The 18,745-nt window shown below is 30.0% G+C and overlaps 1 protein-coding gene across 4 annotated transcripts in view; it reads right to left on the minus strand.

Moving 5' to 3' along the window:
* Positions 1–1,321: 1,321 nt before the first annotated feature.
* LOC111686718 (phosphatidate phosphatase LPIN2) overlaps positions 1,322–18,745 on the minus strand; it is a 57,188-nt gene continuing 39,764 nt past the window's right edge. The window contains exons 2-13 of one of the 4 annotated variants that reach the window (XM_046953441.1): positions 17,207–17,977; positions 13,663–13,871; positions 12,813–12,947; positions 12,494–12,623; positions 11,310–12,424; positions 11,148–11,244; positions 9,127–9,255; positions 8,708–8,930; positions 8,407–8,633; positions 7,463–7,963; positions 7,238–7,341; positions 1,322–2,006 (exon numbers count right to left, since the gene is read on the minus strand). In XM_046953441.1, coding sequence (XP_046809397.1) covers positions 1,736–2,006; positions 7,238–7,341; positions 7,463–7,963; positions 8,407–8,633; positions 8,708–8,930; positions 9,127–9,255; positions 11,148–11,244; positions 11,310–12,424; positions 12,494–12,623; positions 12,813–12,947; positions 13,663–13,871; positions 17,207–17,386 — 3,321 coding nt within the window. In that variant the 5' untranslated portion in view covers positions 17,387–17,977 and the 3' untranslated portion in view covers positions 1,322–1,735. Of the gene's footprint in view, positions 2,007–4,646; positions 5,497–7,237; positions 7,342–7,462; positions 7,964–8,406; positions 8,634–8,707; positions 8,931–9,126; positions 9,256–11,147; positions 11,245–11,309; positions 12,425–12,493; positions 12,624–12,812; positions 12,948–13,662; positions 13,872–17,206; positions 17,978–18,745 lie in introns of those variants that run through there. The other 3 variants (XM_046953440.1, XM_046953443.1, XM_046953442.1) reach the window with 3 other exon arrangements.

Genomic DNA, 18,745 nt, shown 5'->3' on the forward strand with positions numbered 1-18,745 from the left:
ACCGTTGCGATAAAAATCTTTTTCCATTAGTTGATTTTAAAATGTCGGTAAAATACTAGGCGCTAAGAATTAGTTGACATGTGTTAAAATATTTTTGTTTTTCGACACTCCTTAAGATGGACATTGAAATTGTAAATAATTAGTCTTGCTGATGACAACAGGGTGTAATGTTTTACAGTTATTATTAAAGTAATGCCCAAAAGTATGCAATTTTTTATTATCATTAACATAAAAATTCTTGGTAAAAACTTTTATAGTTATACCCTACACCACTATAGTGGTGGAAGGGTATTATGCGTTTGTGCCGAAGTTTGTAACACCCAAAAAATGGTCCTAGACCAATCGGCTCAGAATCACTTTCTGAGTCGATTTAGCTATGTCCGAAATTTTGCACATACTCTTTTTTTGGTTCAAGGACAAATGCTATTGAAAATGGTTGAAATCGGTTCATTATTTCTCCTAGCCCCCATACAACCGTACCCCCCGAATAGGGACTTTTGGCTCACAATTACGTTAAATGTTTTATAATGTCAACCAAAAATCAGCAAACATTAGTTTTATACTTAGAACAATAAATGACAATACTAATTTTAATAGTGATCGGGCCTCATTTGACCCTAGTCCCCATACAAACTCCCCTTCAGAAAATGACTCGAAGGTCAAAATTAACTTATAATTACTAATAAAACGATCAAAATCTACATAAATGACTTTAAAGTAGACATAAATTCATTTACCAAAATTTATATGGATAGGCCCATATTTACCCCTTCTCCCCTATGAACCCTCTTAAAGTAAATCTCTTTTTTCTCAACAATAAGTAAAAAATTTCACAATAAAACAAATTAAATGCTTTATATTTAAAAAAAATCTACAATTTTAACATACTGACTGGTGTAGGGTATCATATGGTCGGCAATGTCCGACTATAAATTCATACTTGTTTTCAATTAACTTTTTGCTTAATGAAATATATGCTTCACTTCTAAAAAGATTTTACTGTTTTTAACCCAAATTTTCCTTTAATTTTAAAAGTTTTATCTTAGAAAAGTACTATTTATATAAATAGTATTTATGTTTTATGCTTTTTTCATTTAATATTTATTTAGAAAACTTTCCTTAATCCATTACTTATGCAGATCATGTTATGAAGTTGCAATTCTTTTACAATTTTTAATCTGGATTTTAAAAATATTTATTTTAAATGATTTTTGTTTTTGTTTTATATGTTCTAAGTTATTGGAACTTTTATTTATTTCTTGTTCTTTTTAATTATTTTATATATTAAAATGGTTTTTGGTTTTTTTGCATAGTTCTTTTGTTTTTAATATGTAGTTTACTAATTAAACATACAAATTTAAGATTTGTTTACTAATATTTAAGTATACATAAAATTAAAATATAAAAAATTTAAGAAATCACCTAAAAAAATGACTATAAATAATAAGGCTTCACTCAACTTAATTTCTACAATTCGAAATTATAAGTTTGTTTTTTTTAAAGAATTTTGCCTACAATGAAAATCTCTCTAATGATGACAATGATAATGATAATAATAAAAATAATGATGATAGCTAAATGACATTGACAATAATAACAAAAAAAAATTTAACTGCAATATTATTTAACACAAAAAATAGAAGTAAAAAGAAAAAAATAATATAAAATAAATACTACTGTCATGAAAGAAAAAAAATGCTTTTTTTTTTAATATGTCTGCTTGCTTTAAAATAATTTAATTTTCTGGAATGGTTGTTAATGTTTTCGAGTGCGATCCATTTAGAGTGGTATTACTTTGATCATTTGTAATGCTACCACCACTGCCAATACTACCATTTAGTGTTGTATTAGATCCTGTAGAAGTATTAATACTATCGACTAAAGTTAAATCGATTTCTGGTATGGGATCACGCCAATAATTGAAATGTGAAAATTCGACGGCTGCTACCTCGTCGGGTTTGATGGGCGGAAATAGTTGATCGACAATGTAGGTCATGCTACAGTAGCTGTAAGTAAATAAAAAAATGAAAAATTTTTTTATTTTAGTAGTCGTAGTTAATTGCAACTTGAATTAGTACACTTAAATTAGTTTAGAACACTGTACTATAAACTAGACTAGATTACAGACTAGACTATAGACTAGATTACAGACTAGACTATAGATTAGATTATAGACTAGACTATACACTAGACTATAGACTAGATTACAGACTAGACTATAGACTACATTATAGACTAGACTATAGACTAGACTGTGGACTAGACTATAGACTAGACTATAGACTACACTATAGACTAGACTATATATTAGATTATAGACTAGACTATACCCTAGACTATTGACAATACTATTGACTAGGCTACTATAGAATAGACTATGGACTAGTCTATAGACTAGACTATAGACTAGTCTACAAACTAGACTATAGACTAGACAATACACTAGGCTAGACTATAGACTAGGCTAGAGACAATAATATTTACTTGACTATAGATTTGACTTTAGACTAAACTATAAAATAGACTATAGACTAGACTATAAAGTAGATTATAGACTAGACTATATACTAGACTATATACTATACTATATGCTAGACTATAAACTAGACTATAGACAAGACTATTGACTATTGGCCAGACCATAGACTAAACTATAAACTAGATTATAGAGTAGACTATTGAATAAAGTATAGACTGGATTATAGAGTAGACTATAGACTATGCAAGATTATAGACAAGACCATAGACTAGACTATAGACTAGATTATAGACAAGACCATAGACTAGACTATAGACTAGATTATAGACTAGACTATAGACTAGACTATAGACTAGACTATAGACTAGACTATAGACTAGAATATAGACTAGACTATAGACTAGACTATAGACTAGACTATAGACTAGACTATAGACTAGACTATAGACTAGACTATAGACTACACTATAGACTAAACTATAGACTAGACTATAGACTAGACTATAGACTAAACTATAGACTAGAATATAGACTAGACTATAGACTAGACTATAGACTAGACTATAGACTAGACTATAGACTAGACTATAGACTAAACTATAGACTAGACTACAGACACGACTATAGACTATAGACTAGACTACAGACTAGACTAGACTATAGACTAGACTATAGACTAGACTATAGACTAGACTATAGACTAGACTATAGACTAGACAATAGACTTGACTATAGACTAAACTATAGACTAAACTATAGACTAGACTATAGACTAGACTATAGACTAAACTATAGACTAGACTACAGACACGACTATAGACTAGACTACAGACTAGACTAGACTATAGACTAGACAATAGACTTGACTATAGACTAAACTATAGACTAGACTATAGACTAGACTATAAACTAGACTTTAGACTAGACTATAGACTAGACTATAGACTAAACTATAGACTAGACTGTAGACTAAACTATCGACTAGACTATAGACTAGAATGCAGGCTAGACTATAGACTAGAATGCAGGCTAGACTATAGACTAGACTGTAGACTAGACTATAGACTAGACTATAGACTAGACTGTAGGCTAGACTATAGACTAGACTGTAGACTAAACTATAAACTAGACTATAGACTAGAATATAGAATGGACTATAGACTAGTCTATAAACTACACTATAGACTAGACGATAGACTAGACTATAGACTAGGCTATTGATTAGACTAGACTATAGACTACATATTATAGATATGACTATAGACTAGACTAAAGAATAGACTATTGACTGGATTATAGACTAGACTATAGACTCGGCTATAGACTAGATTATAGACTAGACTATAGACAAGATTATAGACTACAGTATAGACTAATCTATATACTATACTATAGATTAGACTATAGAATGGATTATATACTAGACTATAGCCTAGACTAGACTCTTGATTAGATTATAGACTGGTCGTCATCGTTAAATAAACTTTTTACAATTCAAAATTTAAAGAACAACATAGAATAATAAGAAGTAAAGAACACTTAAAACCATCTCAAAGAAAGTGCAGCATATTTTTAGGAGAATTATTTTGGTTTATTTCTGTAGCCTACTTTTAGGCGCCCAGTGGGTGTAAAATCTCTATAAAAATATCTATTTAAATATAAATATCGATGCATTTCTTGTTCAATTATAAAACCGTTTTAAGGTTAAATGAAGAAATCCTTAAAATATTTGTTTTAGTTAAAGCCTATTTTTAGGCATTAATACAAAATAACACATTTCGAGTATAGCATATGTTTGGGATGTAAAAATAATTAAATTTTAATGCCTAGTTCATGTTAACAAGGTCACTTGTATGTCGTAATAAAAATAGTACAAACATTACAACAGATTTAATACAATTACAATAATATATTATACATAACAAAATTGGCACAAAAACGTAATCTATATTAGTACAAAAAAACTTTCTTTACAACACATATATAATTAACTATATATACATACAGATTTTTGCATTTGTGCTTTTGCGAAATAAAACCAAACACAATTTTGTATATTTTATTTGCCAAATATGAAATTAAAATAAAATATTTTTCATTTATTTTTTTTTGCTTTTCTTTGCTAAATTTGTTAAAAATAAACTAATATATAAAAGTTTGAAAATAATTTTTAAAATTTCATCACATTTATTTTCAACTAAAGATATGTGGATTTACAAATTTATAATATAAAATAAAACACCTTTTTATTTTGTAAGGATTAACAAAATAGTTAAACTTAAAAGATTAAATAACTAAAAGTATAATATGGATAGATTTTATAGATATTTTGTTTAAAAAGATAACAAAAACAATACTTTTTCTTTACTTAAAACTAAATAATAGATTTTTTTAATTGTTTTAACATTAGAAATTATGTTCTAAACACACACAACTATTTAATAGCTTAAATATACTTTAAAAAATATACATAAATAGTTTTTAAATTGTTTTATTAATTTAAATATATAAAAAAGCAATTCCATTGCATACAAATAACCAGGTAATGAATATCACAATTTAGTTGTCGAAAAAAAACACACACTAGATAAACATACATATCCATGAATGTATGCATGTATGTACATTACAATAAAAAATGTACAATTTTCTTATTTTTTGTTCATAATTTGCTCGTTTCATAAAGACATTAGTAGCCTCATTTGACATAAAGTGAGGTATTGATAGTCACAGCTGCAGCTACTGTTACGGGCGTTTGATTACCATCATTTCCAATGGGGGTTTGTGAATTAATCGATGCTGTAAGACTTAATGATTCTGATACATCCACGACTATACCATCATCTTGATCATCAGCATATTCATCACTGAAAATTTCATCATCACTTTCGGTATCACTAAACTTGAGTTCTTCCTCCTCTTCATCATCATCGAAAATATCCGTTTTATAATCATAATCATCATTGTCCAATAAAGGAAAATGTTCATCTACTTCTAGTGATTGATTGATATAACCACTATAGATGGATGTTGTAAGATGTTGTTTGTGTTCGGGTATAAACAAAAGAATTTTGAAAAAATAAAATAGGTACAAGATTTTTTTGAGTTTTTTTTCGAAAGAAATGGGAAAAAACTTAAACTTAACAAATAGAAAATAAAAAAAAAACAATAATTAATGGAAATTTAAAGTTTAAGGTGAAATACAGCTGAATGCGTACTAAAGACTAAACAAGGCTATAGACTAGATTATAAACTATACCATATCCTAAACTACAGTCCACAATATAGACTGTACTATAAGACTTCACTATAGATTAAACTACATATAAGACGTCTAGTCTTAGCCTTTAAACTAAACAATAGTCTACACTACCAACTACTTACTAGACTCAAAGCTAAACTATAGGTTATAAGCTAGACAATAACCTAGACAACAGGCTAAACTATAAACTCAACCATAGACTAGACTATAGACTAGACTATAGACTACAGCCTAGACTATAGACTAGACTACAGACCAGACTATAGACTAGACTATAGACTAGACTACAGACTAGACTACAGACAAGACTATAGACTAGACTACAGACTAGACTATAGACTAGACTATAGACTAGATTATAGACTAGACTATAGACTAGACTATAGACTAGACTAAAGACTAGACTATAGACTAGCCTATAGACTAGACTATAGACTAGACTATAGACTAGACTATAGACTAGACTATAGACTAGACTATAGACTAGACTATAGACTAGACTATAGACTAGACTATAGACTAGACTATAGACTAGACTATAGACTAGACTATAGACTAGACTATAGACTAGACTATAGACTAGACTATAGACTAGACTATAGACTAGACTATAGACTAGACTATAGACTAGACTATAGACTAGCATATTCAATAGACTAGAGGGGACAATATATAATTCTATATGCTGGACTATATACTAGACTAATAGACAGACTGTAGACTACGCTATTGACTAGGCTATGGGGCTTTTTGCTACACAGTAGCCTGGACTATAGATTATAATACAGACTAAACTATAGACTAGGCTATTAAATGGAATGAAAACTAGACTACATACTAGGCTATAAGTCAGACTAAAGACATTGTTATAACTTTCCAAACTTTACTTCAACCTTAACTTTTAAATTTCCTTTAACGGGTTTCAACTAACAAAAAAAGCTTAAAGACTAAAATGTAATTGTTTTCAGTTTGATTGTAAGGTATAAAAAGAGAGAGAGTTCAACGATTTGTTTATGATTAATACATACAAAAAATTTAAATGATTTAATTTGTTGATATAAAGTTATTCATAAGTTAAAACATACTATAATTGATAATAATTTTTAATATAGATTACGTTTTCATAATTGCCAATTAATTAAATAATGTATTTGTATAGAAAAAACGTAGTGAGTTTTAATGGAAAATGTAAAATGAGTTTCTTATCATTTAGATTTGAACTTTAAAATATGTTTTTATAATTAATGTTGTTATAAAAAATAAACATACACCTCTTGCCATTTGTTTTATTAATAAGGGTTTTGTGTGTATTCTGAGATTAAAAATTATTTGGTGATATTTAGCTATACAAGTGATACATTTTAATGCACAATACACCATTAACTGTTTGTTTTTTTTTTTTTTGGTAATACAAATACTCGCAACATTAATCAATGAAGAGATATGTTTAGCTTAGTTAATCAAGGTTAAAGAGAATTAAAAAATTTTGTACTTACGAAGATTGGAATGTTTGTGTTAATTCATGTTTCAATTCTCCTTTAGTGTTAATGGTGAATATACGTTTAATGGGTATACCAACAGCACGATAAGCCCAAACATCCTGTAAGAGAAGAATGAAAAAGCAGGTATTGTATTAATAACTAGTTGAAGTTATAGATATTAGTTTTACTTTACAATAAAATTATAAATTTTTATATAAATTTTATTAATAATTTACTTACATTAATACGATTACCATAACCAGCATAGAATGGATCCTTATTAGGGAATAAATCTCTAATATCAGATAAACAGGCAATTTTAAATTGTTCCGGTTTACGTTCGATTACCTCACGATGGAATGCCGATATCAATGATGTTGGATTTAATAATAATGGACCATCGGGTAGTTTAACATCACCCTGACGAATGGAACGTAAATATTCACGTGTTGCTCTCGACTGGCCAATAGCACGTGCTGACAAATACAATAGCTTATAGCCATTTTGTTCAATTTTCGAGAATAGTTGAGCGACACCCAATTGAGCCCAATCCTTACCGACCATCGGTAAAATGTGACCTAAGACATCGGATTTGGTGATGGTACCATCGATATCGGAAATGACAACTTTGTCATTATGTTTCCAGCGGAATAAATAGCATTTACAGCGTGTGGTACCCTGGTAGGCGGTGGTAACACTAAATTCTATTTCGTTCATACCCTCTTTAAGGTTGAGTTTTTTCTGTAAGATGAAGTAGAGAGAAAGTTTGTTATTGATAGATAGTTAGATATATAGATAGATAGATAGATAGATAGATAGATAGATAGATAGACTATAGACTAGACTATTAACTAGACTATAGACTAGACTATAGACTAGACTATAGAATAGACTATAGACTAGACTATAGACTAGACTATAGACTAGACTATAGACTAGACTATAGACTAGACTATAGACTAGACTATAGACTAGACTATAGACTAGACTATAGACTAGACTATAGACTAAAATATAGACTATCCTGTAGACTAGACTATAGACTAGACTATAGACTAAAATATAGACTATCCTGTAGACTAGACTATAGACTAGCTATAGACTAGACTATAGACTAGATAGATAGATAGATATATAGATATATAGATAGATATAAAGAAAGTTTTATCTCTTTCTCAACTTACAATAGACTCCGAACTTAAACGCAACGACTTCTTATAACGTTCCAATTTATTTTTATTATCAGACGATTCACTCTTCGACGAGGCCTGTGATAAATCTTCCATATTATCCATAAGAGCCGAAGTATTTTCAGCATTCATAGTAGAATCAGTTTTACTTAAAGTACGATCACTAATATCGGGAGAATTGGGACGTGTTGTTTGGGTAGCTACAGCATTTTGATCATTTTCTAAGACAAAAAAAAAAAACAAACAATAATCAAAGATTTCATTAATAAAACTTTATTTAAATCTTTTAACATACCTTTCTCTTCCTGTTTCTCATCTAGTTTACCAGTCTTTGAGGCATTGTTTACAACACTAGCGGTGTTGTTGACATTTTGTGAACGTCTCCAGTACCACCAAGAACGTTTGGCTTGATTTTGGGTACCAGTTGGAGTGCCACCATCAACTTCAGCCTTACTAACAGCGGCTGCGGCAGCTACTGCATCTTGTTTAGCATTAACCATTAACTGGTCAACTGCATCCTTTAGTTTTTGTTTTAAAAAATAAGTTTTATTAAATGTGTTTAACAAAATTTTTTAATATAATTAGTTTTTTTAAGCTTTTTTGATGATTTTTTTTAATAAATGTTGCTATATGAAAGAAGACAGAGTGTGTGTGTGTGTTTGTGTACTTTTTTCCTTTTGAGAAATAGTTTACAACAAGACAAAACAAACTTACATTAGTTAAAGGCTTCTGGAATGTTATTATGGTCATGACAATTGGACATGCAGCCGCCCAGCTGTAGTATTTACCATTTAGGCGTACAACTAAATTAGGCGATGAGAAGATGCTGGGATTTTCACAGACCTAAGACATTGTACATAATAAGTGATGATTATAGTAGTAGTAGTTGTTGTTGTTTTGTTGAAATGTTTCAAGTGTAATTAAGTTAATTATAAGATTAATTGTTTTTATATGATTTTGAAGTTTTTGTGGCAACTAAAGGCAGGTTATTATAGTAAGTTTAACCAAAAAATTTACATATATTTTTAATTAATTATGTAGTTGGTTTGTTTTCTTGAAGTATTATAGAGTAATTGGTAGAATTTAATTAATTTTTTTGAAATTGATTTTAGTTTTATTTTATCTTTGCTGGAAATCCGAAAAAATTAGTAATTTCCTTACATTTCATCTGTATTTATAGCAAACGTTTGATTTTTAGTTAAAAATTGTTCAATTCAGTTATTTTTCTGCTCTATTTTAATTCTAGTTCAGTTCGAGTTTAGTTCTAGTTCAGTTCTACTTCAGTTCAGTTTTAGTTCAGTTCTTGTTCAGTTCTAGATCAGTTCTAGTTCAGTTCTTGTTCAGCACTTGTTCAGTTCTAGTTCAGTTCTAGTTCAGTTCCAGTTCAGTTCTAGTTCAGTTCTAGATCAGTTCTAGTTTAGTTCTAGTTCAGTTCTAGTTCAGTTCTAGTTCAGTTCTAGTTCAGTTCTAGTTCAGTTCTAGTTCAGTTCTAGTTCAGTTCTAGTTCAGTTCTAGTTCAGTTCTAGTTCAGTTCTAGTTCAGTTCTAGTTCAGTTCTAGTTCAGTTCTAGTTCAGTTCTCGTTCAGTTCTAGTTCAGTTCTAGTACAGTTCTAGTTCAGTTCTAGTTCAGTTCTAGTTCAGTTCTAGTTCAGTTGTAGTTTAGTTCTACAGTTCAGTTCAGTTTTAGTTCAGTTCTAGTTCAGTTCTAGTTTAGTTCTAGTTCAGTTTTAGTTCAGTTCTAGTTCAGTTCTAGTTTAGTTCTAGTTCAGTTCTAGTTCAGTTCTAGTTCAGTTCTAGTTCAGTTCTAGTTCAGTTCTAGTTCAGTTCTAGTTCAGTTCTAGTTCAGTTCTAGTTCAGTTCTAGTTCAGTTCTAGTTCAGTTCTAGTTCAGTTCTAGTTCAGTTCTAGTTCAGTTCTAGTTCAGTTCTAGTTCAGTTCTAGTTCAGTTCTAGTTCAATTCTAGTTCAGTTCTAGTTCAGTTCTAGTTCAGTTCTAGTTCAGTTCTAGTTCAGTTCTAGTTCAGTTCTAGTTCAATTCTAGTTTAGTTCTAGTTTAGCTCTAGTTCAGTTCTACTTCAGTTCTAGTTCAGTTGTAGATCTAGTTCATTTCTAGTTCAGTTCAGTCTAGTTCAGTTCTAGTTTAGTTCTACTTCAGTTCTATTTCAGTTCTTGTTCTGTTCTAGTTTAGTTCTAGTTCAATTCTAGTTCAGTTCTAGTTCAGTTCTTGTTAAGTTCTTGTCCGGTTATAGCTCAGATCTAGTTATGATCTAGTTCTATTCTTGTTCAGTTATAGTTCAGTTCTAGTTATGATCTGCTTTTGATCTAGTTCTGTTCTTATTCAGTTATAATTTGTATGTGTTTTTGATAAAGACAATTAACAGAAAGAAAACCAAAAAACGAATACGAGACAAAAAATTTTGAAGTAATATTTAACTAAAATATAAAATGTGTCTTTTTTAAAATTCTGCGAATTTAAAAAGAAAATAACACCTAAAACAAAACATTTTTGAAATATAAAATATAAAATGAGAAGCGCACATAAAATAAAACCAAAGCAAAAATTTACAATTTAAAAGCAGAGTGTAAAAAGTGTATTACTTTGTAAATAAAAAAATACACAGTGATAGCAAATAATAAATAACATGCCATTAGTATTTTAAGCAAAAAAGAAATCAAAACTAATATGAGAAATGCTTTAGAAAAGGCCATTAAAAAGTTAGGTTCAGAAAGAACTTACATCTTTATATTTAATGCAATGACGTTCAAATTCTTCATCAGATGGATCACCTTTTTCCTGAAGACCACACAAAGACATGGCAACAAAATCTAAGTATCTATTACAAAATGAATAAAGTTATTAAACTAATAAGAGTTTAGCTAAAGTATGACAATAACTTACTTGCCCTCTTGCAGTTTGCCATCTTCATAATCAGAATCTAGACTTTTCTGACCCTCCAAAGAACTGGGCGAATGTGGCAAGGAAGTGCCATTACCGCTCTCACGATCATCTTCATTACAGTGTAGAGCAGGTATGGCTGGTGAGGTTTCTTTGGAAGAGGCTGAGGGGAAATACATGGCCATCATTTCTGGATCCATGGTTTCGGTATCTAAATCGGATAAATACACACCACCATCTGTGGCATTTTTACGCAATTTATTGTTATTCTTCATGAAATTAAACATATTGCTAAGCATTGAATTGCGTTTAGCCTGGGCCTGAGCTGCCTGATTGTCCGATTGATCTTTGGGCTCGGGTGTGGGTAATTCACCCCATTTCCAGGAGGCTGAGTTAGTCATTAAATCACTATCGGTTTCTTTTTCACGCATAGAAATCTCCAATTCACTATCACTTTGTATGGGTGTAGAAGGGCGGCCAGCACCACGTCCTGCACCCAAGGGACCATTACCACCCGATGAGGTAACTTCTGTATCCGAAAAGAAATGTATATCCAAATCGGGTATACGTGTTGTACTGGGAGTTATGGGCGACGTTTGACAAGTCTCCGAAATGGGACTTTCATCACCGCCCATAGCGGTTACCAAACCAGCTGAAACTTGTTCACCCGATTTGGGTGAAGCTTCATCATTCGATGAATTGGTGGTATTATTTGAGATCGATATAGAACTAGTATCAGCATCTTCGGCCTGTTTGTTGTCATCGTTTATGACGCCATTATCTTGTGGTGTATTACTGCCCACCGAACTGCTGGATGATGATTTACGTTGAGCATTTTTCTTTTTCATTTGTGACTTCTTGCGGCGTTTCTTTTTACTCTTCGATTCATCCTTAATGCTGTTATTATTAGAATTGATTAATTCTAATTGTTGCTGTTGATTAGCTGCATTTGTTATGGATATGGAGGGTGTGGGTAATTTAGTCTCTTCATTGGTTTGGGGTGTTAAAGTTGTATCAATGTTTGTTGATTGATTAGTAGTTTCTTGCAATAGAGTTGGCTCTTCTTTGGCAACAAATTCTATAGGTTTATCTTCAGTTTGAGTGCTATTACTCCAGTCCTAGTAGAGATTTAAAAAAAAGAAATATTTTAGAAAAATTTGTATAATCAGGTTAAACTATCTCTATACCTTATCTTTATCTAGGGCATCAAATTGAAAGATTTCTTCATGTTCTGCCCATTCTTGTCTTAATTTTTGAGTGGTATACTCATTGATTTTTTTGCTTAAATTGGGTCTTTCCAAGACATTATCAGTATGTCTGCAAAAAAAATTGAAAATTATTAACAATTGTACTTTTAAGTTATAGTCTTTTGGTTTAAATAACATTAACAGCACAAACATTTAGTTTCATAAAAACAATTAAACATGCTGTAGATAGATTAATTAAATAAAAAAAGATAAATAAGAAATAAAATGCTAAATTTATACATTTTATGTTAGCTACTACCTTCTGTGACTGTAATCAGAAACTTGATTTTCAAATTTATCTGAGGTTTCATCTTCCTTGGGTGACTCCTTGGAAAAATCTATGGAATTACGTCTAGGCAATGGTAATGGCAACTGTAGTTCATCACTAGCTTTTCTAGTTTTTGTTAAAATGATGAATTTGAAAAAAAAATAATAAATAAAAAAAATATTTAAATAAAATAATAATTAAATAAAACAAATTAAAAACTAAAATTCACTTCATTTTAACTACAAATTATATTAATCATACAAAATTTCTTTATTTAACAATCTAATTTAAAAAAAAGATTAAACTTAATAAAATAAAAAAAAAAATATTTCAAATTGTGATTAAGAAAATATTGTGTTATGTGTTTAAAGTTCAAAGTGCTACTAAAATACATTGAACAATTATTATTATAATTATTTAAATAATATTTATAAAGAAAACAAAACAAAGTGCTAAATTTGCAAAAAAAAAAATGTATTTGCTACACCCTCCTCTATTAACAAGAAAACAATGAATTTTAAATTTTAAAGATTAATAAAGCATTACAAATTTAAACTACAAAGTACAACAAATTCACAAAGTATTATTTAAAAAAAACAACACTTTATAATTATTCCCGTTCTATTTCAATTGTTTAATTTTTAAAAAAATTTTATTTTTACTGGAGGGCGTCATATAAAAAAAACATAGCAACTTCTATAAAAAAACATAAGTGCAGCATTTTTTTTTGATTTTAAAAATAATTTCTTTAAAATCATTTCAAATCGTTATGTGTCAACAACTATATTTTAAAGAATTAATTATAGAAAATCATTATTGCTTAAACTAATCAAAAACTTACTTTTCTTTATCATTATTATTATCATTTTCAATCTTATTGCTGTTTAAATATTTTTCAGGAAAATGATTTGATGGTATTGGCGATGTGGCCAAATTATCGGGTAATTCTTCAACATCTTCTTCGGGGCATTCTTCAACAAAAAAAGCTTCACCAGATTCTCCCAATTTCATGTGAATATCTACGGGTTCTCCATTGATTTCAATGTCGACCTAAAAAGAAATGACATTAAGATAAATATGTGAAATAAAAAGATTAAACAATTCAGTTACATTCTTGTTTAAATCAGTTTTATTTTAGATCTAGTTTAATTTTAGTTTAGTTTTTGTTCAGTTCTTATTCAGTTCTAGTTCAGTTCTAGTTCAGTTTTTGTTCAGTTCTAGTTCAGTTCTAGTTCATTTCTAGTTCAGTTCTAGTTCAGTTCTAGTTCAGTTCTAGTTCAGTTCTAGTTCAGTTATTGATCAGTTCTAGTTCAGTTTTAGATCAGTTCTAGTTCAGTTTTAGATCAGTTCTAGTTTAATTCAAGTTTAGTTCTAGTTCAGTTCTAGTTCTGTTCTAGTTCTGTTCTAGTTCTGTTCTAGTTCTGTTCTAGTTCTGTTCTAGTTCTGTTCTAGTTCTGTTCTAGTTCAGTTCTAGTTCTGTTCTAGTTCTGTTCTAGTTCTGTTCTAGTTCTGTTCTAGTTCTGTTCTAGTTCTGTTCTAGTTCTGTTCTAGTTCTGTTCTAGTTCTGTTCTAGTTCTGTTCTAGTTCTGTTCTAGTTCTGTTCTAGTTCTGTTCTAGTTCTGTTCTAGTTCTGTTCTAGTTCTGTTCTAGTTCTGTTCTAGTTCTGTTCTAGTTCTGTTCTAGTTCTGTTCTAGTTCTGTTCTAGTTCTGTTCTAGTTCTTTTCTAGTTCTGTTTTAGCTCTGTTCTAGTTCTGTTCTAGTTCTGTTCTAGTTCTGTTTTAGTTCTGTTTTAGTTCTGTTCTAGTTCTGTTCTAGTTCTGTTCTAGTTCTGTTCTAGTTCTGTTCTAGTTCTGTTCTAGTTCTGTTCTAGTTCTGTTCTAGTTCTGTTCTAGTTCTGTTCTAGTTCTGTTCTAGTTCTGTTCTAGTTCTGTTCTAGTTCTGTTCTAGTTCTGTTCTAGTTCTGTTCTAGTTCTGTTTTAGTTCTGTTCTAGTTCTGTTCTAGTTCTGTTCTAGTTCTGTTCTAGTTCTGTTCTAGTTCTGTTCTAGTTCAGTTCTAGTTCAGTTCTAGTTTAGTTTTAGTTCAGTTCTTGTTCAGTTCTAGTTCAGTTATAGTTCAGTTCTAGTTCTGTTCTAGTTCTGTTCTAGTTCAGTTCTAATTCAGTTCTAGTTCAGTTCTAGTTCAGTTCTAGTTCAGTTGTAGTTCAGTTCTATTTCAGTTCTAGTTCAGTTCTATTTCAGTTCTAATTCAGTTCTAGTTCAGCTCTAGTTCAGTTCTAGTTCAGTTCTAGTTCAGTTCTAGTTCAGTTCTACTTCAGTTCTAGTTCAGTTCTAGTTCTGTTCTAGTTCAGTTCTAGTTCAGTTCTAGTTCAGTTCTAGTTCAGTTCTAGTTCAGTTCTAGTGCAGTTCTAGTTCAGTTCTAGTTCGGTTCTAGTTCAGTTCTAGTTCAGTTCTAGTTCAGTTCTAGTTCAGTTCTAGTTCAGTTCTAGTTCAGTTCTAGTTCAGTTCTAGTTCAGTTCTAGTTCAGTTCTAGTTCAGTTCTAGTTCAGTTCTAGTTCAGTTCTAGTTCAGTTCTAGTTCAGTTCTAGTTCAGTTCTGGTTCAGTTCTAGTTCAGTTATAGTTCAGTTATAGTTCAGTTCTAGTTCAGTTCTAGTTCAGTTCTAGTTCAGTTCTAGTTCAGTTCTAGTTCAGTTCTAGTTCAGTTCTAGTTCAGTTCTAGTTCAGTTTTAGTTCAGTTCTAGTTCAGTTCTAGTTCTAGTTCAGTTCTAGTTCAGATCTAGTTCAGTTCTAGTTCAGTTCTAGTTCAGTTCTAGTTCAGTTCTAGTTCAGTTCTAGTTTAGTTCTAGTTCAGTTCTAGTTCAGTTCTAGTTCAGTTCTAGTTCAGTTCTAGTTCAGTTCTAGTTCAGTTCTAGTTCAGTTCTATTTCAGTTCTAGTTCAGTTCTAGTTCAGTTCTAGTTCAGTTCTAGTTCAGTTCTAGTTCAGTTCTAGTTCAGTTCTAGTTCAGTTCTAGTTCAGTTCTAGTTCAGTTCTAGTTCAGTTCTAGTTCAGTTCTAGTTCAGTTCTAGTTCAGTTCTAGTTCGGTTCTAGTTCAGTTCTAGTTCAGTTCTAGTTCAGTTCTAGTTCTAGTTCAGTTCTAGTTCAGTTCTAGTTCAGTTCTAGTTCAGTTCTAGTTCAGTTCTAGTTCAGTTCTAGTTCAGTTCTAGTTCAGTTCTAGTTCAGTTCTAGTTCAGTTCTAGTTCAGTTCTAGTTCAGTTCTAGTTCAGTTCTAGTTCAGTTCTAGTTCAGTTCTAGTTCAGTTCTAGTTCAGTTCTAGTTCAGTTTAAGTTCAGTTCTATATTAGTTGTAGTTTATTTCTAGTTCAGTTGTAGTTCAGTTGTAGTTCAGTTGTAGTTCAGTTCTATTTCAGTTCTAGTTCAGTTCTAGTTCAGTTTTAGTTCAGTTGTAGTTCAGTTCTAGTGCAGTTGTAGTTCAATTGTAGTTCAGTTGTAGTTCAGTTGTAGTTCAGTTGTAGTTCAGTTCTATTTCAGTTGTATTTCAGTTCTAGTTCAGTTTTATTTCAGTTTTATTTCAGTTTTAGTTCAGTTTTAGTTCAGTTTTAGTTCAGGTTTAGTTCAGTTCTAGTTCCGTTCTAGTTTAGTTCTAGTTTAGTTCTAGTTTGGTTCTACCATAGTTCTAGTTTAGCTCTAGTTGAGTTGTAGTACAGTTCTACTTCCAGTTTAGTAGTACTTTAGTTCTAGTTTAGCTCTAGTTGAGTTCTAATTGAGTTCTAGTTTAGTTCTAGTTCAGTTCTAGTTTAGTTCAATATCAGTTCTAGTTCAATTATCTTTCATTTGAAAGGAACTCTAAACATACAGTAATATCTGATATTGTTTTAAGTTTGAAGAAGTAGTAATATATATATATATATATATATATATATATATATATATATATATTATATATATATATATAATATATATATATATATATATATTAATATATATATATATATATATATATATATATATATATATATATATATATATATATATATATATATATATATATATATATATATATATATATATATATATATATATATTATATTTTGAATTGCTATTAATTAGCTATTTTAGAAATATCAGCTTATCTGTACATAGGAGCACATATTCAGACAAATATTTGGGTTCTTTTCCATTTGACGTATGCACAGTAAAACAAAAATAGAAACCTTTTAATAACATTATCAAATAATTAAAGATTAAGAAAACAATTACAAATTACATACATACAAATATTATATTTATAAAAAAAATCTATGAACTTTAATCAATGACTGTTTCTTTTAACCTTTAGTTATTAATCATTCGAAATTATATTTATAAATTGTAGAAAAAGAATACTTACCACTTTCTCACGACTCCTTAGAACACCCAATTTACCGAAACGTACATGAAATGGTGAACATTGGAATTCACCATCTGGCTGTTCTACTACAATTACATCAATGGCCCCCGTTAAAGTGGCTCCATTGATTTCACTATAGAATTCTCGAAAATTACTGAAAACTTTTACTAAACTATTCATTTTGAAATACGCGAATAATTTGTTATTCCTTCGGAAAAAAAGATTGTTTCTTCTGGTTATTTGGTTAAGTTGTTTGTGGACTGTTTGCTGGACAGTCAATTAGAGAATGAATAGCAAGCACAGTACAAATGGATTTTGTTAGTAGTATTAAAATTATATATCAGCCCGTTTTGTTGCTGTTCTTTTTTGTTTGCGATTTTCCTGGTTATCGGTTTAAATGACGGTAATTGTTGTATTTTTTTTGTTTAATTGTATTTTGTTAAAAAAAATTCGATTATTTCTTTTCAATATTATACAACGTTGGCGTAGCCGTTGTTGTTTGTGTAGAAATTCCTTATTCTGCGTATAAATTTTCTTTTATGATCGGGCCGGGGGTAAAGGGCGGTTTATAACCTATTCAATTGTTGCTATTATTGGGTTTTCTTTAAAGAAAGTTTTTATTTCTTGGCCATTTTATTGTTTGTGTGTTGTGAGGTTATATTTGCCTTCTGAAGCGCCTTCTTTGTTCAAACAAATATTAACAGGTTATCAGCAAATTGATTAATATTATTATTTTTTTATTTTATTATTTTGCCCAGTCAGTTGAGTTATCTGCAATTGAAAGAAAAACAACAGAAAATTGTTAAAGAATTAAATATAGTAATAACACACATAAATCATAAAATAATTAGCCAAATTGATAAAATTCTTTGGTATGTTTGCAATTTCGGTTTAAATGATCGAAATCTGATATCAAATATGTATGTATGTTATGGCTCCGGCAGCGATAAATACGAATTCTTAGGGCTTTATGAATCATTTGTGAGTTTTTTTATTTAGTTTCCTTAAGTTTTGATAAAAAAAAAATTAACATTCTTTGTACTTGTAGAAGAAATCTCACTAATTCTAGTTCTGTTTTAGTTTCTAGTTCAGTTCTAGTTGAGTTTCTGTTCAGTTCTAGTTGAGTTTCTGTTCAGTTCTAGTTCAGCTCTAGTTCAGTTCTAGATCATTTCTAGTTCAGTTCTAGTACAGTTCTAGTCCAGTTCTAGTTTAGTTCTAATTCAGTTCTACTTCAGTTCTAGTTCAGTTCTAGTTCAGTACTAGTTCAGTTCTAGTTCAGTTCTACTTCAGTTCTAGTTCAGTTCCTGATCAGTTCTAGTTTAGTTCTAGATCAGTTCTAGTTCAGTACTAGTTCAGTTCTAGTTCAGTTCTACTTCAGTTCTAGTTCAGTTCCTGATCAGTTCTAGTTCAGTTCCTGATCAGTTCTAGTTTAGTTCTAGATCAGTTCTAGTTCAGTTCTAGTTCAGTTCTAGTTCAGTTCTAGTTCAGTTCTAGTTCAGTTCTAGTTCAGTTCAGTTCTAGTTCAGTTCTAGTTCAGTT

This window comes from Lucilia cuprina, chromosome 6, assembly GCF_022045245.1.
Source record: "Lucilia cuprina isolate Lc7/37 chromosome 6, ASM2204524v1, whole genome shotgun sequence".
Taxonomy (NCBI): Eukaryota; Metazoa; Arthropoda; class Insecta; order Diptera; family Calliphoridae; genus Lucilia; species Lucilia cuprina.